The following is a 21,747-nucleotide window of genomic DNA, read 5'->3' as shown; positions in this document are numbered from 1 at the left end:
GCCTCATCTTCTCTTCGTATTTCCTATTAAGACTTTCGTAAAACTCGTTTTTCGATGCGACGGGAAAATTCCCGAAACCGAACATTCTGATTCACAGAAAGAAAATTTATCGTTTTGTGCTTTAAAGGAAAAATTATATCTAACACAAAACGCGGGAAAACAAACATGCCCAAGCAAAGTAATTAAGTCGCAAGATTTATGGCCTTATGGGATGTTTTGTACAGTGAAAGTAAATAAAGCTCATTGAGCGAGATTAGATGGTTGAATTTCGAAATTTCAACGTCTGATATATCTGTATTGTTACAATTGATTGTGCTGCGTCCGAAATGAGGATGTCCAGCAGGGGGGCCTCGTAAACTGTAAAACACACAGACTTGGTTAAATGGAAGGAAAATTGCTCATTCAAGGGAGTAGTTTCGTGGTACAAGCAAATCTACAAAATAATTTTCGGTTTTTCAATTGTTTCGGAAAAATCGAAATTTTCGAATTTCATTTTCATTCTCTTCCCGCGCTATGGTGGTGCGATGTCGGGAGAATGGGTCTAGCCAAGGATTTTCTCCGTCCACCTTCTCCACCTTCCAGGAATCTTCTCATTCTGCATCCATTCACAGTTTAATTGACATTGCCTTCCCGTCAGGTTAATTTTCACCTCTCATTCTCCCAAAATTAGCCATGCACTAATCGAAAACGAGGAAAATTAATCGGTTAAAGGTGCCGAATATACCTGAAAGCCTGTGAACACACATCACTACCAACCTACTACAGGGAGGGGGATTCTAAGGGTCAGAGGGGGAGAAGCTACACACCTCCCCCCGCGTACCTCAATGATGAGTGGCGCCACCAACTTATTGTCTGTGATGCGCGTCACCACTGTCTCCGTGAACGTGCTTTTGGTGATCGTCTCCGTCACTCGGCCGGGGCCAGTCGGCGCGGGCGGTAATTCGACCGTATCCGGTTTGCGGATTGTTACCGTAGTAACCGACGACGCGGCGGGGTTGTTGCCATTGGCCGAGGAGGGATCGTTCGGGGGGGAATGGTCGGTGGTTTTGGGAAGGAAATGGGCGGGAATCATGGCTTGGAAATCTTCATTGGTGATGGGCCTCGGCAGTACCTGTTCGTCACTCTCGAGCGATGACATTGGAGTCGCTTTCTTATGATTATTATTTGTCATCGTGGGGGATGACGATGATGGGGGCGGATTCTGCTGCGCGTTACTGCTAGGGGGCGCGGAGTTTTCAGTGCTGCTCTGACTATTCAGACGGCGAGGAGCCGGCTTCGGGGGCTCGTGATTCAGAGGGGTGGCGTTTGAGCTGTTCACGCTGGTGTGATTGTGGAGGATTCCGTTGGTTTTCGGTATGGGGCCGGATTGGGGCTTTTCTTTGATTATTGATGTGGGGGTGGTTTCGGGGGTCGTTTTATTGCTTTTCGGCTCGGGTGATTCGCTCTGGAACAATAAAATTATTTTCACTCTCCCTGAACGTTTAATCTTTTTTTAATTAACCCAGTTAAAACTAGCGACCCTCACGACTCCTTTCAAAATGCGACATGTAATTAAGGTATTAAATTCACTTTAAACCACCCAATTAAAACCGTAGAACTGCAAAAAAATAATCCCCAACAAAAGCTGCACTTCCGCCTGCCTCTTTCGACATGATAAATCCTATTTAAACCGTGACACGATCACCTTTCCAAATAAAATCTACTGTATATATAACCGTTATGCAAAATACAATGCTCCAGTAGTATTTGCTTATTTAACAATCACTTTGAGCCAAATCCATCCGATATCTATAGCTAAAAATCAATAATTATTATTATTAGCAACGGGAAAAGCATTCGGGCGAGACTCAACTCAACCGCACAGAGAAGGCCCCAAATGAACGCAAATTCAGGACGATTTTAATGGTATCATTTATTGATTATCTCTTGTCAAGGTCTGATAAATCTATCAGTCATTGCGAATCAACTATCATTTTCCAAAAGAAAAATTAAGAGTGGACAATTATTACCTTTTTGCTGATATCACTTTCTACTGAACGTCTGTAAGCGCTGAAAGGCCGATTCGCCATGTAACTATTTGCGCTATAGAGCCCGGTGTAAGGTTTGGGAAGCCCGAATAATCTGGGACTTTGCTGTGGCCCTGGAGAGGGCGACGCACCGGGCGGATATGGGTCGTCGATTGGAATCTGTAACAACAATTAAATTACATAAAATTCCTACGTAACGAACTGTATCAGAACTAACCTCCCGCTCTACAGTGAGCCTCACAAAACGTTCGAGTCCAGTGAGAAGATTTACAGCCTGTTGGTGTGCTGCTCCGTTTAAGTCCACTCCGTTAATGGAGATCACCCGATCGCCAAGGGCCAGTTTCCCGTCCTTGTGCGCCACTCCGCCATCTGTGATTCTCGATACGAAAATTGCGTCCGAATCAGTCTAATAAAACAAGTCAAATAACAATAAAAATCATGTTTAATAACGAAATAGCTCACTTTAAACGGCTGACTGCCCTTGCCTCCAGCTATACTGAATCCAAGCCCTCTAGAGTCCCTAATCAAAGTAGTGTGTATCATAATCTTCTTGGTTTCCACGTTATTGTTTATAGGGGGCAACGGAGGCGGCGGAGTCCCGTGATGCACCTCCGGTTTGGACTCAATGCTTAACGGCTCCGCCTTCACCTTTATCAACCTGCTCACTTCCCGAACCACCTACGACAACCTCAATCTACAGACTATTCTCGCATAAAAACACCGAAAACAAACCTCCAAAACCAACGTTTGACCGCAGGCTTTCAGAACCTCTACTGCCTCGTAGTGTGACACATCCTGAACGTTGAACCTGTTCACTTTCAGAACCTTATCGCCGATCCTCAAGCCGGCCAAGTCGGCGGGTCCTCCTTCGGTCACGCGGGAAATGAAGATTCCTTCGTCGTCGCCCTTAAAGGGCGTGGACCCTCTACCACCCGCAATGGAGAGACCGAGACCCGCATTCGATCTTTCGATGCGGATCTCGTAATTCTCCTCGCGAACTTCAACAGTGGGTTCGCTGTTTGTGGATTCTCCAGCTGAGGATAGGATAAAGTTATTTAATGTTACTGTCATGGGGGAAGTTAAGAAAATAAGTTGTATTGGGAAGTTCGGAAACCGTTTTATGATCTTTCGTCAAAGTAATTTCCTGCGTTGGAAATATTGAATATTCTGAGGTGTAATTTGAAGGGAAATTGCAGTTTGGATCTGAGAGTCAGTTTCGATAAGCACCTATATCTGGTTGTTGAATGCACTAATATATATGTCGGAGATTTATTAGTTCTTAAGTTTTAAATGTAAAATTTGAGTTAGCAATAAGGCTGAAGAGCAGGTTGACAGGTTTATCGTGGAGATAAAGCACTGTCGAACGAGGTCACTATTACCGACGCAATTAAGGGCCATGTGTGCAGTTTCGGTCCGTGGGAAGACCAGGACGAACAGGTACCATCCCTTAAGTCAAGAGGACCACGGGGGATGGGAACTGTGAAGAAGGCAGTAATTGAAAAGAAGGGAAAGGTTGCGGTCGAGTAGTGGTGAATTCGTTAGCCTTGCCTTACTATCAATTTGCTTAATAAAACAATCAAAATTATCAATGATGGAGAATATTCCTAATGCTACCCCGACATATACATATACATACATATATGTATATATATATATATATATATATATATATATATATATATATATTTTTTTTTTTTTTTCTACACTAAAAATGGGGTAATGCATACATAGCAAATGTGTTAATCAATAACAAGAAAAGAACTACAACACATGTTGCGAGTCGATGACTGACCCAAACTGATTGCGCAACACGTTACAACCTTGAGGCTTGTTTTGTTTATGGTCTTACGGTCATTTCACTTTTTCTTTTAACGTGCGCAGTGAATTGATCGGCATCGTTTTTCCACGATAAGTCTCGAAAAATCTACCGCTTACAGTTATCCATTAAATTCTCGTTATTAAATCCGATTTCCTGTTCCATTAATTATATGCATTTTATGGCTAATTATGTGACATACAAATTTGCAAATTAAGTGCCTGGAAGTTCTTATGGACATCCGACTGTGACAGTTACTGCCGATTGACACAGTTCGATGGAAAATCATTTCTTTATATTCATTCACTAATCACAATTCGCTTCGTTCTGGTAACTGTTATTATCGGAACTACTCACCTAAAACTACCATAGTTCTATTAATATTTAAGTCAGGTCACGTGGAACTATCGGCAGATGATTACTGAAAATATTCAGGAGTAATTGGAAACAAGGAATGATGGACCGTGGACGAATCCGCACGCGCGCAGCGCCGGAGGGCCTATCTTACTCATAGACCCCCAAACGTAGAATTTTGTTCTCTTTGATGGAATTCAAATATTCGTCTGATTTGCTTTTAGATCTAATATAATTCTCAAAAATGGAGGCAATAAACTCAAGAACGCAGTAAAGTGCGATTTTTCTTTATTTGGACCTAAACGTAATTCTTGATATTGTGGCGAATGCAAAAAATTCACGTTCTTTTTCTTCATTCGAAACTCAGCTATTGGACGCTATTAAAATTGCCTCTTCCCTATGCTTGCTCTTCCTCCCAGGAGGAACGAATCCGATGGATCCAACACGTTGACGATAATCAAGACTTGGTAAGTTCACACAGACCTGCGATGAAGAGAAGCGAGCATTCTCATTCAATAAATAACGCATTCCAATAGTACTTGCCATGCGGCCCTGATATGACATCGAAATAATACAAATCTCAAGTTAAATATTGATCAATGTCTGAGTCAACGGTCGCCGCAGAACATGACGCCTGTAGCAAGACCACTTCTAATACCAGACCCTCTCTACATGGGTGCACACATGCAACAGGAATTAAATTTAGATTAAACATATTATACCACGGTATACGAAACTTATAAACACACACCTGCGCCGCTATCTCGAATCGTTCCCAATTTAATGCAAACACAATAAAAATTTGTTTTGGCTTCGTGGGCTTCTGCATGACTTACCCTTGTCATACCTCAAGATCCTGCTTTTCGGCTGTAATTTTGGCGTTTTGGGTATCTCGGCAGGAACGTACCTTGCCGGCTCCTTCTTGTATCGCAATAGTGTGGCCGATTTTTTGAAATTCTTAGGAATAGTGTCGGCCTTAATGTGCAACCTCCCCCCTCGCGACTCGACGCGAATTCGCGGCAATGTAGCGCTGCTCATCTTACCGTATTTAGATGAGGAGAAGAACGCGACCCGACTATCCGAACCGACCGAAAACTTGCTAAAACATGAGAGGACTATAGTAATCAAGGTGGCATTATCTCCCGATAACACAGCGACGTGAATAACATTCTTATCGCACGTTATGGGATCGCGCAACAAAATGAATAATGAACGCCGCAGGTCGCCCGAACTAGACTGGCGGATGGAGTTTAATTTTGGTTGCGCTTTAACTGCCGAAGGACTGAGAAGAAGCCTGCGAAGGTCGCCAAATCAAAGAAAGAAATGAAGCAAAGCAGGGGAAACCATTTCGGAACCGCCGCTTGTACCGCGAATACCTTCGCCAGGGAGAAATGGAGGAGGGAGGTGTGCCGAGACAATTGATAATGAGACACGAGGAAATGGAAATGCTGGCTTAGGATGTAGTAAGCTGAAATTATTCTGGTGATCTTTATTTTTTTCGTTTAACGTGGCGCTTTGGCTCCGATCAAAATCGTCAAAATGGCCCCACGTCGAGACAAAAAGGAGGTCTGATAACCTTCAAATTTGCGTAAGTATAACATCGAATTCTCTCCTAGTCAAGACACAACACTGTTTTGCGGTTCGCAGTGGCAGATGTTGTGCGGTGGGTAACACACTGCATCCTGCGAAAAATAGTAAATCGGAGGTCTTGCAGGAAAACAGATAAATTATTAATAAAGCGTCAAACGGAACTCGTCCAAAGGCAAGTAGAAATTCCTAATATGTACCGTTTTTTGTTATTATCTAAACGTGGGTATTTAAGTTTTTATGTGGCAGGCTGAAAACGTCATTCAGGTTACTGGCACTGAATTCCGCTAATTACATGTAATTTAAGGTGGGAAGACGGTTCTTGAATGGTCATTAAGAAGAAACTATTTAATGCTTACCATGGCTGCTCGCAGAACTATGGTCCCCTACAGATTCGATATTAGTGGAGACGCTGACTCGGTCAGATTCGCTGGTTTCTTCCTTCCTCTTGATTGCCTATATCGTAAAAATTAAGCTGTAGGTGGTTAAACCGGACAATGTAGGCATACGACATGCACAAAACCATCAACCATGATTAACCTTTAACCTCGATGCAACTTAAAAAGCGGATCGAAATTAAAGCCACAACAAACGGATTATAAAAAATGGTCACGATCCTTCGAGGGCAATTCCCAAAAAATGCGGCCAGGAGATTTGTCAGATAAGTCGCATTTATCATCTAGCACGTTATACCGAGTATATTTAAGCGCATTGCACTGCACCGTGGACTCGGTTTTTGGAAAATGTCTTGTAAGTAAGTAAAAAGCGTGTGAAAAATCTATTGCGCAACCGAATTTCATAATGAACAAAATGGCTCAGGCTTTTGTACCGAATGCAGGGGCATTGTCTTTGCTACGTAACTGTACCTATAACAGGCCTTCGTAAAAACTAGAGTCATTTTCCACAAATTAATATTTCCAACGCGAAACTGGTTATGCATGGTGCTCGTTTTATGTTATAAATCGATTTCGCCTCTTCGGCGGCAATAGGATCTTCATCGGGCTAGAATAAAGAGACAAGTTAAGTCACGACCAGAACAAGACACACCGTGCAAATTTCGACCGCTGTGCAAAATGCGATTATACGTTTCTTAATGTACGAGAGAAATTCGTTATTATTCGAACGAAAAAGTGAATGTTTACTTTTTTAAGTTACGATTCGCGCAACAATTTGATATTTTCTTGACATTTGGCGAACGCGCAATTAACATTAAACAGTTAATTGCGAACTACTCGCGAAGACATGAAATTCCTGCTGCGTTCATGACAGTTTCTGCCGAAAAATAAATGCAACGAACGTGTGCTTGTTTTCTTGCATATTTCGACTAGAAACATATCAAAAATAAATGGACCGCGACGATTGGCATGGTGAGTACGTCGCATTAAAAAAGAAATGGGATCGATTAACCAATTTGTTTATGCACTTTGACTTAATATTCAGCTTCTCCATCAAAGAGCTTTTAAGAGCGGAATGTGGTCGCATAAAGGAGCCACCCACTGTGACAATCATTGTTATTAGATTCCAATCTTGCTACTCACCATTGATTTCAGACAATAAGTCCTAATAACGAGAACAATTTAATAATAGTTAATAAAAATCTTCCGGTGATTGAAGGCCGTAATGGAGCAATAAAAACTGCTCATTAGCGGGACAAATTTTTCAATATTTCACCCCGCCAGGGCGCAAGCGTTTATCTCGGCGAATTTCTTCGGCCCCCTTCCCCCGCACGGCTACCTGTCGAGGACTGTTCGAATGAACACACGAATTCAATCAATTCCGAATTGATTCAGCCAAAAAGGAACAAAATTCTGTATCAGTCGCTAACCTAATTAGCGAAATGCAATTGGAAAGATACTTTCCAAGTACCGTAGGCCAACAATGATTTATTTGCAGACTTCTCGACTAGTCTAATGAGTCATTTAATTAGTAAAAAAAAAATATCGAAAGGACGTTTACCGTATAATTTGCCTAGAAGAACCATGTCGAGACTGTCTCGGACCAATTTACGCTCTATGTCGTGATAAATATTGATACAGCCACGATATACAGTTACTCACAAAATTAAGCGTGCATATGTTGAAATGATATAATTCCTGAAATAGTCACCTGAGATGAACAAATTTAGGAGTTTTTATTGTAAACATTGATTTATGTGATATTTTAGATCGTGCAAGATAACAAAATGTTTAAGTATTGTTCAAAATGAAGAATTAATGCACCAAATTGCCATTATCAATTGTTAAATTGTGACACAAATTTCAATGTGCATCATATTAATAAACACGCAATTTAGTTAGAAATAAATATAAAGTTCAACTTCAATATTTCTGGAATTTTGCTGGGAGTCTATGATGGCTTAAAGTTGTCATTATGGCACTGATTGGATTAACGTAAGTGTGTAATCAGGTGATGTTTGCTCCCGTGCAACAAGAATTACATTTTTAAATTCTTCTTTATTTTTGACTTTAGTTTTTAATAGACGCCACGGATTTCCGATGAGATTTATGTCAGAACCCTGTGGGAGAGGTTTCAGCAATTTCGGCACATTATACAGGGTGTTTCCTAACTACGTGTAAAAAATTTAAAGGCGTAATCCTCGACTGATTTTGAGTCAAAAATGTCTAATAAACATATGTCCGCAAATGCCTTGTTTCCAAGATACAGGGTGTTGAAATGTGACAAGAAAAAGAGATTTTATTTCCAAAATGACTCAATTTGGGTGTTCGAATTTTAGAAAAGACACTTACCATCAGCAAGGCCCTAAACAAAAACCATATTGGCCATTTCTTGATCAGTGTAATTAGGCATTTGAAAAATTTTCAAAACTGAGGTATAATCTGATTTTTGGGGCACAGAACTAAATTCTTTCACTTTAGAGAGTAAAAAACCAAAATAACACTGACTATCTTGTTTATAGTAGTGGAAGTAGCAAAAAAAATTAACAATAAACAAGTTAGTAAATATCACCAAACCTTTAGAAACCTTTTTCAACGTCTTTCAATCAACACCCTGTATCTTGGAAACAAGGCATTTGCGGACATATGTTTATTAGACATTTTTGACTCAAAACACGCAGCTAGGAAACACCCTGTATAAGAGCGATTCGCAAAATACTAACGCCGCGTGTTTCGGGTCATCATTTTGATGAAAATAATAGGCCCCTGACATGATGATTTTTTTCAACTGAGGCCTTGAAGTTTTCCCTTAATATATTTATATAAACATGTCTATGCATTAATCCGCCGATGAAGTGCAATTTTCCGGTACCGTGCACCCCCATAACGTCACAAATTGTCCACCTTGCTTAACGGCGGCAATGGCGTTTTTCATTTTCACTTCTGCATTCGGTTTTCTCCGCACAATTTGTTTTCCATCCCATCCAAAGAAGTTCACATTGGTTTCGTCAGAATCCAAGTGGCATTAATAAGCCATCAGGCATCCAGTGGCTTATTAATGTATTCCTGAGCACAATTTGCTTGGTTCTATTTACTTTAGAGATGTATGGTTTCTTCCGGGCCGCTCGTCCATTATGATTATTTTTCCTAAGTACCCTGCGAACTATTTCTGTGGATACCCATTGTCCAATCCTTGAACTCACCTCGGCAGTCAGTTTGGGCATACTCTGTGTGGGATCCCGTTTGATTTGGCGCACAATAAAACGTTCATCATTAGCGCTAAGAATTATTTTTCTTCCGCTTCCGGTATTATTCGTAAGTGTTTCTTCGTATCGAAATTTATTTATAATTTTCTGAGTCGCGGAATGTGTTCTGCCTGCAATTTTGCCGGTTCCTCACATACTCTTTCCTCGTGAAACAAGTTTGGCAAATTACTTTCCTTTCGGATTCGCTAGTTTCACATCGCCGAGTTTTCATCTTGAAAATTCTTATCAAGTTTCTTGCAACTGTGTCGAAACTGAACTGCCTATGGGATACTGATAAATCCAAATTGTTTATCACCAACATTCCGATGCATTTTTTGCCATTCTTGAATGTTTTGTTGTTGTTTGGTTATGCAGGCTCATTTTTGTGTAAAAGTACTCAAGAACGTTTAAATTATCTTGCCCTATTGACTCTAATGTATTATCTTGATTTTTTTCTTTGTTTGAAAGATGAAATAATTGTTGCTTCAAATTATTTGGCGAAAACATTTGTTATGAACAAAATATGGAACAATTTATAGCGAATGATCGTGTACGCTCAATATTGTGATTAACTGTATGCAGGAAATGCCAGTAATTTATTAGGATGAAATGCGTCGAAAAAGGGAGTGCGGTAAGTCGCAGAAGGCACGACTAAGAGGCCGTAATGTTAGTATATAAGTAAAAGTACCAGTTTACATTTTTAACTGGTCGGTTCCCACGTTTACGTACAATTTTATAACTATGGAAAGTTCCCGGGTGTTAGTAAAGCCACATTAAAGCGAAGGTACCAGTGAGAAATACGAATCGAACGATTTCTAAAGGAAAATAATTGAAACACGGAGGAGGTGAATCAGCAGCAATTTCCATTAACCATGACGATCCCGAGTACCCCGACACGAGTCGATGACGCGGACTCAACAAATTCCCCCGAACTTTCAAAGAAAGCTTGAGAGCTTGTTCAAAACTGAAAAAACTACTCGGCCAGGAACTTTAGGATGAATTTGCCCCCATTAATGTTGAAAAGCTTCGAACAGCTGCACAATACGAAACTCGTAGCCGTAGCCTACAGAAAACCGAACCACCGTCGTTCCTGTTCTACATATAGCGCGAACTTTCATGTCATAATCTAGCAGGCAATAAAAAGCACAAGTGTCAGGAATATCATTAATTTTAAAAAGAAAATATCGAGTAACGCGACCGCAGACCGAGTTTAAACCCGAGTCACGGCGATGGCATTGTAGAAAGTAAATAAGCGAAAAAGAAGAGTAACACGACTTAAAAGGAAGTTAAGTATCTATGTATATTAAAAAGAGCACTGTGACATTAAGAACGTAAATCATGAAATTCATCTAGCATGTTCCGAATAAGGACAGTCGTGGCATATTCGAGATTTAGTAGCGGTTAAGGCCGAAATAATGAAATGTCAATTGGAAAGTCGATTCAACAATGATACAATTTTTGAGTAGACATCACAATGCATTCCGGGTGACGGGCAGAATGGCAATGGGAGCAACAGCGTTACTTTATGTACTGCAATAGTTCAGTACTATTTTTATGTGCCTATTAAAACCTGCAGGGACACAAACCTTCCGTTCAAAATCGCAACAACGCAATTGGAAATGTGGATTCCCACAGCTTAATTAGGTACAACTTCCTAAAGAAAAGCCACAAATTACGTTTAAGTTTTGAATGGGTCCAATTTAACTGAATCAAAGACCGTGAATCCCGAGGAAGTGTTTCGTGCGAACGTAACAAGCAATTTCTAACGATTAATTCATCTTAAGTGCATCTCAATCATTTTAAGTGTGTCTTAAATATTAAGGATAATTTTTGCACTGGCTGCAATCAATGCGTTTGCAGTAAACACATTACAGTTAACAAAGGTCATTTAAGTGACTTCGAATTCCAGCATTAATCCGACTCGCAGTTACCCGTCTGACGATTTCTATAGACTCCAATTTCATGCCCTATTGTTTCCGAGATATTGACCAGATAGTGTTCAGTATGTGAAATCTGTTATTTTAAGGATTTAACCTTTTTTTAGGGGGGTTCTAACGGACGTTATCTGACCTCTATTATCGCTGCTCAGTTGTGAAGGGTAATATTACTTTCCAGTAACAGTTACTTGCTTTTTTAGCTAGAAAAGGCGCCTGACTTGTTATCCCTAGTAGGCGCGCTTCTATGTGCAACCGGGAAATTATGCAAATTGAAAATTCCGTTTTGCATGTAGTTCTTAATTGGTCGGCAAAGAAGCAGCTCTTTAACGGCACGAAGTTTAGTTAAATTGGCACAACAAGCAAAAAATTTTATAATAACCTTCACTATGGTTTAGATGGTCTAATGCTATCTAGATGATCGAGATCTTTCATAGATTGTAACCAATCATCCGCCGCGGCTATTCGGGCTAAACCACAAATAAACGTATCCGTTTCCTCGATCTTTTTATTCGTTCCAATAAACTATAATGGCTTTTTCTTAGGTGGATGCTGGCAGAAGTTGGACGTAGAAAATGCGATTGTGGAAGCCAGATAAGAGCCATTTAAATCTATTAACTCGTTCATATTGATCTTTTATCGTCTTTACGGTTAATTTTACCGCCCAACATGCCTTGCAGGGTTTAAGCGATGCACTCACTTAATTGAGATCTCTCCTGTATTTGGAGAAAACCCCTTTTTCAGTTTTTTACATCATTATTCGTTTATAAAATACATCAAGCATTCATGCAAAAATTTCACACATGCTCAAACTATACGCAACATTGTAGCAACTCGCACAAGTATTAACGAAACATTTAAATAAAGACGAGTTTGCCGACGTCCGTTTAGTCAAGGACCTTTCCGAGCACACACGAAGCAACACGAGCATGATTTTACAGAGAAGTTCATCCAGAGACTTTGAAATTGGGCTTGTGCGAGATATTACAACACAAGGAAGCATATTGTAGACCTGTGCAATGATGTCAGCCACTTTGTCCTTATCGACATGTGCCGTCACCCTCTTATTCTTAAGGTGATGAGGCGTGTCGCGCCGATGCAACCTGGACTGTTTGCCCTCCTCCTTGGAGAGGCCATCACTCTCGCCCTCTGAGGGCACGAAGCCCACCCGACGCCTTAAGAAGTCCTACGGGGGAGAGAACCAAGACACCAGGGGGTCAGTAAAACGTGCACAAACCAAAGCCTGATCTACGATGCGAAAATTCGACCAACTTATGATATTCGACATTTTGTTTTCTACATGTCGATGAAAAGTGGAAAAGGAAAATGCACGAATCGACCGACAACAGTGCAATTCGCAGCGCGTGCGCGGCGAAATTTTCATTTCGAGATCACCTCGCTACTGGCGCAGAGAAAAAGAACAAAATGGCCGACTTTTTTCACTGTTTTTAAGGGCTTGGATCGATGATCGGCCAAGTTATCACTCAATTATCCATCCAAAGTTGATTTCTCGAGATTCTAGTGCCGTCCATTGAAGATTAATAATTGATATGGCACGGCATTCGTGAAGCTGTATCTTCTTTAATCTGGATAATCTCAAAAATGTCGAGGTTTTGATTTGCGCAGCGTAAAGCAGGCTTTTAGGAAAATATTATTTCGTAAGTTTATCTACCAAGATGCGTAATATTCAGTTATGGTACGCTATAAGGTTAATTATGGTACGCTATAAAGTTGCCACCCTAAAGCGTAGAAGTAGACGTAGCCAATCGCCAACACGGCTGGGAACCACACTATCCCAAGTTTGAATGTATTGTGGGTTGCCTTTAATCGGATGCGATTCGTCACAATAATGACTACGTTTATACCGGTATGGTTATTCGTGCACATGTATTCCATATGAAGGGAGCATGCGAAAAAAGCTGCCTCAGAATTTGTGAACTACATTTCTTGTTGCTTTCGCATCCCACACTTGAACCCCTAATTTCGCCCTTATATTTAAGTTAAAAAAGCGGCATTTGAATTGAGATCTCGAGGCAAATGCAGCCAATAACCGGCATGGTGATTAACTACGTGGTTTGTGGATTACCTACAATCAGGTATCATTTTATACAAAGACACTTTTGTACCGTTGACGACCATCTGTACATAATACGTCCTACGAGGAACAGTTGAAAATGTACAAAACTTAAAGGAGCCTTTTAATTTATTCGGATTTCTCTCGCAATTGAGACACAACCGCCGTATCTTTGCTGAATATTGGACATCTATAATGAGAAGATTAATGATCCCGTCCAGATATGGCCATGTTCCTTGAGGCATCGAAGTTAATTGTTTTTCCGCAATTATTCCGATCGCAATAAAACTAGGAAAGAGCCATTTGCTGAGCCGATAATAATACGGCCCGTCAATACGGTTCTCCCCAGGAAAATTTATATTGTTATTACAAAATGCAAATAACCGGGTTAGGAAAGAAGTTCAGTGCACGTGCATTTCAAAGGTTAGCATGCATATTTGCTTTTAACTTCGATTAGACCTGCATTAAGTGGCATTAAAAAGCCGGGATTGTAAGGCATGTTTCAGCGAGAACAACGGCGTACTGACAAGGGGGGCGTTTCGCGGCTCTAAGTCATGAGCCGATAAATAATTGTGGCACTAGGTAGGCGTCCAGGAAACACAATCCATCTTTTGTTTTATATCGTCCATTCTTCGATTTAAGACTCTTATCCGCCCAATCTGAACTGTATAACATGGAGAATGCGAACGGGAAACGCCACGAAAAATCGCTTGTAAGTACTGTTAGGAGGATGTTATTATTCCGCCGCGAGGTACGAGCTCTTCGGAAAGAAAGCACGACCACGTTATAATAATTATTATTACTGTAATGCGACTACCAAACTTTTACCAAGTCGAAACTTACCTCGTCAAGGTCTTCGTCCTGACTAGGCTCGCTTTCCTCATGTCCATTGCCCACGACAATCGGAGCATAGTCTTCGATGACCTTCGGCAAAATTCCGGCGACCAAAGGGACGTTATTTTCTACTACCGACTGTTGCGGCTGAGCGATATGTGGATTGATGGCTTCTACTGACACTGCAAAATGTACGTTTCAATGCAATGCAATTATAAAAGCAATATACAATTGCTCACGCGAATCATCGTGGGACATATTGTTATCAACAAAGTCGGGACGGTGACTAAACTCCTCAAGAGAACTCTGTCCATGACTACTTCCCTTGCCGAACAGCTTATGGGCTTTGGCTTTGAGCTCCCGGGGGTGAGGCGTGTTTTGACGTACGAACGGGGTCTGCAAAACAAATTAATCCAAACCTGACCATGACGCATTAAAGAACCCACCGAAAAATACTGCATCACCACGGCAATAATGGGTTTTTAACGTTTTTTGTTTTTTTTTTTTTAACTCGTGTATTAGACACTTTAGATAGAGTTTTCAATGCTCCTGAGGATATCTCCTCCGCATGACGCGTTACGTCAATTTGACTTGGTGCAACTAAAAGACGCATGGTACCACCGAAACGCCGCGAACCTGCTGCAACTTCACGAAGCCCTTGTTTACCTTTGGGTCCAGTCACAGCATTAATTGAGGGAAATACAGACAGAATGTGCAACATAGGCAAAACTGACAAATTTCAAATGCTTATAATTCTGTTGTACAAGTCAATCATAATAGGGACCTTAAAAAACTGCTATAATCATCCATTTATTAACAAAAACATAAGTGATTCATCTAATTTCAAGCAAAATATTCTCTTCGATTTGTAAAATTTCCCAGGACTTCTAAGAAGTTTCCATGCCTAAACAGACACGCTAAGAGAAACCCACCCTAAAACAATTACGAATCGAACCTCGAATTCCTAAGAAATTCTACAGGTCTAATTTTTCAACAGTTCCATCCTACGAACCGGTAAAATAATTGCTACAATGAAACTAAATTACAAATCTGAAATGTTAAACAACTTATATGTATATTGGTCTCGTACCCAAACCCTCTATGATGCAATGTAATGTGTGCGTGGTACCATAACCAAAGGAAAATGTGTAGGAGTTTTGTTGGATATACCACCACCCTCGCCTTTACCAGTGCAGTTACATACAAAAGGAATGTGGAACGTATTTGCTTTTCTCACCCCTCGCTGAACCAAACTGGCGATAAAATGAAAAAAGCAAATACAACTGAATGACACCATAAAAAAACATCCATGCAAATAAATAATTTATTAAAAAATATACAAAATTTGTTAGTTAAAACTACATATAAAGTTCCTAAGTAACTTAAATATTCGAAACGTCCAAGTAATACTTAACAGAGGCACGTTCGCAAAACGTGTTACCACATGTTCGAAACGGGAAATTATGATTGTTAGTACGGTAAGTGTTTTGTGTGAAGTTACATATAAATAAATTAATAACCATAGCCACAACCAATAATATAAGCATGCACTAAGAGTAAAGGGTAAAAATGGGGTAATTACCAACAAAAACCTTTTGGTTAGGTAGAATGTTATAATGATTTTTTTCCTATATTCAAACTATGAAAAATCAACAAGTAACATTAATAAAAGATATCTGCACCTAAATTTTTAACATTAAATACAACCGGCGCCGAAGGTATACGTTAAATGGAAATACTGCTTTAAACGACAAAGGCTTACCACTGAAGGGACTCAGTCTTTTTAATTTGACTAGCAACTAATATAGACTATTCTAGGTTTGGTCTCTCGTAAAAAATAAATGAGGTTAGTTATGGGTTGTTAACAACAAATGGGATGACAAACCTTTAGGAAAGGTTGATTTTTCTGCTTAATTGAGCTTTTCTTGTTTTTTATTTTTTTTTTATCCCATGAATCTAGGATTAAGGAGCTTAACAAAACAGGGTATAAATGATTGTCTTTAAACGGGACCGACACAAGGGGGAATTAGACGAACAAAACTGTGGATTAATATTGAAAAAAGCAACGCGAATCCCTGTTTTTTTAATAAAAGTTATTCTCGGAGGTGAAACATTTAAAACTGCACAAAATCCATTAAAGCATAGAAGATCCTCTACTTAATTAAGAATTTTTCAATGTTAAGTATATTCGAGGACGTGCTAAGTACTATGGACTACACGACTCCCATTCTAACCTTCATTGGAAACCTGACTCACCTCAATAAAATCGCCTCCTCTTTCAATAGTCGTGATGGGAAGAACATTCTCCTTCATACGTTTTTTACCGTGTTACAAACAGCTTTTAGCAACTTCAAAATATCCTATAGGTGGTACATGGAAAGTTTGAAAGGTATCGAAGCTAATAGTTCGTTCCATGACTTCAGTTCGAAAAATCTTTAAATTCGGTAAATTTGCTACTTACGAGGTACCGTGCTGTACCCGTATTACGTTACATTACATTCTTCAGACATACCTCATATTCACCATGTTGTCAATAATGAGGTGATAAAAACAGAACAAGACTACTTAAATAGGTAGGGTCGTCTGAGTCAAGCCAAAATTAAGTACTCTGTGTGCAGCTAACGATTGAAACGCTTATTTTTTCTTCCTGACTTATCTTTACAGTTGAAGCTATCTTCTAATGAAATTTTATTATGGTTAAACTCTAGAGCAAACTACAGCTCTTTGCATCTAAATTTTTGTTGAAGCGTCCGCAATATTTCGCAAGCCTTTTACACACTGTATCAATGAGAAAAGAGAAATGTAATGTGTGTAATTTACCTATAACACTGGACGGGGAAGTTTAAGCAGTTGAGAGGTGGACGGAATGGAATAAAATTGTCCCTGGCCCTTGAAACCCGTTATGGACCGAATTAAAGATGTTAAAAGAAAATGAAATTAAAACATTTCAGGAATCTCTTATCATGCAGTCCATAGTATTACATCGTCTTTGAGCATAAAAATTCAGATTCAACTTGGAAAAAAAAAGACAATTAAACCTCGTGAATGAACACGTCATCAATATCTTTCAAAGTACTCAAACTGTAATAGCTATTGGTTCTGCTTAGAGAGCGCGATCTGGCCCGCAGTGAGCAGCACCACCGCTCAAGGCACCGCTCGCAACCCTCTTTCACCCTGTTGTAAATTGTTAAGAGCCACTCTACCGGCGTGACGTAATACACCGACGACGTGGAAGTAGAAGGCGTATAATAGCTTACCTAGAAAGTAAGAGTTCTTTTTGTTCTCTGAGAATTTGGCAATAATGATTATTGGAGAACTAACGGGTCACTACTACTGAAATTAGTACGTCCAGAACTGCAGGTTTTTTAACGTGTTTCTGTCCGTCCGGCTGCGAGTTAATCTAAAACTGACTCACCTCTTTGTTTTCCTGGTCCTGGGGATCGGTAAACTTGACGCTGTGCGTCCGACTCGCCTCGTGCTCCTGCCAGTCGTCCGAGACGTCGTCCTTGGTACTGGACGCTGCGATACGGGACAAAGTGCCATTACTCAAACCGGCGTTCACGTCGCAACGGTATAAGCGGCCATCGGAAGCTGGTGCGCACATAAAAAGAAAAGGGGCAGGGTGCAGGACGCAGATACATAAAGCGGAAAATGGCTAAGCTACGTGTATAAATTAACGTAAAGGAACTATAGGGGTTTAAGGAAGGGTGCTCCACGTTAATATGGTGCGGTAATAAAAGAAAGTTATCAAAACGGCTTTGTAAAAAAATATTTTTTACTAATCTAAAAATACAACTACTTTACGCAAGCGTAAAGGTAATAGTGTAGCACTCATTGATTTGTTATAGTTAAAAGCAAGTTATGTCATTCGTTTTAAAAATATCGAAACTGCCAGACAGGCATAAAATTACGATGTCATTTTTGCACCCATGAGGATCTACCTCTCAGATTCTTTTCCAGAAATTTTGATGTTACCATCATATTAACATATTAAAAATACAAATTAAATTAAAAATAACATTCCTTGTAGTCTTTTATTTTAGTATGTGAACTGACGATCATTTGCTATTCACCATATTGAAAAGAAATTTTGTGGATATTCTTGACAAAATAGTGAAAGGATCATTTTAATTCATATTAGTGAACTTTTCAAAAATACGTTTAGGAAATTCAAGTAACCTAACTTTCTAAGTGTTTAAAAACAATATATTCACACTGAATCGAAATTAGCAACAGTGCACCACCAAAATTATTTGATGGTTTCCTTAAGCGACATTTTAGTGGAAATTTATTTTGCGCAACTAAATCTCTTGCCAACACGTGCAAAAAATACAGCATGGTGCAAAAACACAACATACAAGACACAACATCATGAAACTTACTTATAACGGGTTGATATTCCTGCTGAGGCAAGAGAAAGCAAGTGAGCACTGTTTTCCCTGTATCCGGATCCGTGTCAGTCTGGAACGTCAGCAACGGCTGTGCCTGGTTATCACTCAGCCAAACAGCCTGTAATTTTGGGGCTACAAAAATCGGAAATTTACCCCAAACATCGACGAACCTTTAATCTTAGCTGTAACAGGGTGTGCGGCAAATAGGGAAGCCTGTTGCCAGATACGTCCAACACGTGCAGCCTTTTGCAATCACCCAAACTGTCAGGTAACATTGTCAGTCTATTGTCTCGCAAACTTAATACGCCTAATTCACATAAATTGCCTGGAAACGATAAATTTTATTTTATTTGAAAGCGGTGTTGAAAATCAAAATTATTTACCTATTTCATCAGGTATACTTGTCAAACTATTCCTATCTACATTTAAGTTAGTTAACTTAACCAGTTTGCCTATTTCGATAGGCAACTCACTAAGGAAATTTTCCGTTAAGATAAGCTCTTGTAAGTTGTGGCAGCAGCCGATATTGGAATTTAACGAGGTAAGTCTATTTTGGTCGACCTAAAAGGAACGTTTGTTTAATAGAGGCGTAACGAAAAAGTATTGTTTAGTGAATGCAATAATACATAACACAACGTCTATGAACATAGGGGGAAATTCTAGCTTCTGATCCTCTCTAGATCCTTTAATTAAAGTAAACCACGTGTTTGCTCTGAATTCTGCACAAACCTATAACAATATGCCATTAAGTGGACCGTGCGAACCTCGAAAAAATATGGCCACAATGGACTTGTTAACTCAACAAATTACGAAAAAGCCAAGGAAGGAAGTCAAAAGTGAAAAGAAATGTTCGTAAAATGAACTGAAGCTGCGGCATTTATGAAAGGCATCGTGATATTACAAGTGCAACTTGGAAATAACGTTTGCTACCGTTTCCTTTTGGGTGATATTCGAAGTGACTCACTACCGATAACAGACCACTTCCAACATTGCAAAGATGTGATTAGACCCAAATTCCTATTAATAAATCTACCTATCACTTGAACCAAAATTACGACATTAACAGACAATAATAGGAATTAAATTGCGCTAAGGTAATAACGATAAGAAACAACGATAAGAGTTCGTTTATGGCATTTTCTCCTTATCCCAGCGACTATTAAAGATAACACTACGCAAACACACCTCGAGATTTTAAGTGAAAAATGTAAACTACCTTAAGAATAGTAAGTTTCTCTAGTTTGCCAATTCCATCGGGCAAAGTCTCTAAAACGTTTTGTGATAAATGGAGATCCGTCAGACTTTCCAGGCCAGCGATTCCCTCGGGTAAATATTCCAGCCTATTTTCGCTCAAATCCAGACAACTCAAATTTTGTAATTGGCCGATTTCGCCAGGAAGTGCCTGTAATTGGTTGTGATCCAGCCATAACTCCTGCAAGGCCGGCAGTTTCCCTATGTGTCCAGGCTAAAAGGAGAAACTAATTCAACTGGCAACACGCTAAAAAGGAAACCCACCAATTCCTCAATTTCATTATCTCCCAGATCCAGCCGTTCCAAATTAATCAGCTGACTGAACGAGGCCGGCAATTCTTTCAGTAAATTCTCCCGTAGTTCAAGAGATGTGAGCGACACCAGCTGTCCGAAATCGAGGGGCAGATTGGTCAGTGACATATCATTGAGCCCCAAAGTTGTTAACGACCTCAGTTCAGGAAACGTAGTCGGCAGCCTGGCAATGGGATTCGAGCTGAAGTCGGCAACCCGCAAACATTGGAGGTGGCCAATGCCTTCGGGTATTTCGGGAATGTCTGGAAGTTACACAAAAATTCCAATTTATAACCGGAATAAATCAATTTTAAGTACCCGTGTTCAAATATGCATTGAAATTCCAATAGCTAGTCCAAAGCAAACTCGTATATCTAACAATTTTCAAAATATCTGTTCTTAGATATGATTTTGTGACTTTTTAATGAAAAAAAATCGCCATTTTTTACTAGCGAAATTCTAATTTACCACCACTGGCCCAACGCAATTCGTTAAAAATTGTGCAGCGCTATTTCTGCGTAAAAAAGCGTTTTGTTTCATTTTTAAAGGTTAATATTCCTAACGAATAATACAATATTCGAAGTGCTTTGAAGTGAAACATAAATTCGCTTTTTTCGAAAATCGAGTTAGCGATCGATGTCGCTTGAATTCGCTATTAAAGCTGATCACATGAACTACTTAGTACTTTCAACGTTCACAAAACCAAATAAATTCGTTTTCCTATGTGTGTCCACCATTTTGTCAAGAAATCCTTTTGCAATTGTACGTTTCTGATGCTACAAATGGCCAAACATTTCCTCATTAATTACCTATTGTTATGGCACAAATCATGCGGCACGCCGAGGAATGGGATTGGTTGGTACGTGATTCTTTTGTACCTTACATATGCTTATTTAAAAGCGAACAACAAAATATAATTAAGAATTGGTATATTGCCCGCTTCACACGGTTTGATGGCAAGAATTGCTGGATTCACTCAAATAAGGTTTATGTGGCAGATTAAAAAGAAACAAAATTAAAATTATGAACAACAAAAAAAACACGTGGAATAATTTACAGACACTGAGTGACGACGCATGGAACTGATAGAAAGACTGAGGATTGATGAACAATAATAAGCAAAGTTATTTAAGTGATTAAATAAAAGCTGGCAGTCACAACGCCCCGGGGATTTGAATTATAAAAATAATTTCACAGGCAAAAATATTAAATTCCAGAAATTGATCCTCGCCGAGAACCAAAAAAATAATAATCAAAATTATTGCAATAAATGATTTTATTATTACATTGGAACGACAATAATTTCTTTTACTCTAGCTACTAACAAGCTTCGGTATTGGTTTACGCATATTTCGTAAGATGAATATTTTAGAGGATCATTTAGCACATGTTGTAGCCTGTGTTTACCATAATCATTACCTTGCACCAACAATTTAAATCGATGACGCCTAGAAAACGAAAATGTTAACTCGAGAGAGTCCCGTGAGGGTATGTTCGAGGAGTGGCTTAACTAAGAAAAGACACATAAACGAGATAAAAGGGCAGTTC

The 21,747-nt window shown here is 39.6% G+C and overlaps 1 protein-coding gene across 4 annotated transcripts in view; it reads right to left on the bottom strand.

Annotated features, from left to right (window-relative positions):
• scrib (scribble) overlaps positions 1–21,747 on the bottom strand; it is a 44,022-nt gene that overhangs the window by 14,888 nt on the left and 7,387 nt on the right. The window contains exons 3-17 of one of the 4 annotated variants that reach the window (XM_066294541.1): positions 20,173–20,462; positions 19,874–20,122; positions 19,041–19,218; positions 18,828–18,982; positions 18,649–18,775; positions 17,682–17,857; positions 14,506–14,662; positions 14,276–14,448; positions 12,371–12,544; positions 6,144–6,240; positions 2,760–3,061; positions 2,490–2,705; positions 2,245–2,433; positions 2,010–2,186; positions 821–1,444 (exon numbers count right to left, since the gene is read on the bottom strand). In XM_066294541.1, coding sequence (XP_066150638.1) covers positions 821–1,444; positions 2,010–2,186; positions 2,245–2,433; positions 2,490–2,705; positions 2,760–3,061; positions 6,144–6,240; positions 12,371–12,544; positions 14,276–14,448; positions 14,506–14,662; positions 17,682–17,857; positions 18,649–18,775; positions 18,828–18,982; positions 19,041–19,218; positions 19,874–20,122; positions 20,173–20,462 — 3,284 coding nt within the window. The remainder of the gene's footprint in view (positions 1–820; positions 1,445–2,009; positions 2,187–2,244; positions 2,434–2,489; positions 2,706–2,759; positions 3,062–6,143; positions 6,241–12,370; positions 12,545–14,275; positions 14,449–14,505; positions 14,663–17,681; positions 17,858–18,648; positions 18,776–18,827; positions 18,983–19,040; positions 19,219–19,873; positions 20,123–20,172; positions 20,463–21,747) is intronic. The other 3 variants (XM_066294544.1, XM_066294542.1, XM_066294543.1) reach the window with 3 other exon arrangements.

This window comes from Euwallacea fornicatus, chromosome 21, assembly GCF_040115645.1.
Source record: "Euwallacea fornicatus isolate EFF26 chromosome 21, ASM4011564v1, whole genome shotgun sequence".
Classification (NCBI taxonomy): domain Eukaryota; kingdom Metazoa; phylum Arthropoda; class Insecta; order Coleoptera; family Curculionidae; genus Euwallacea; species Euwallacea fornicatus.
This window is presented reverse-complemented; position numbering and strand designations above follow the sequence as displayed.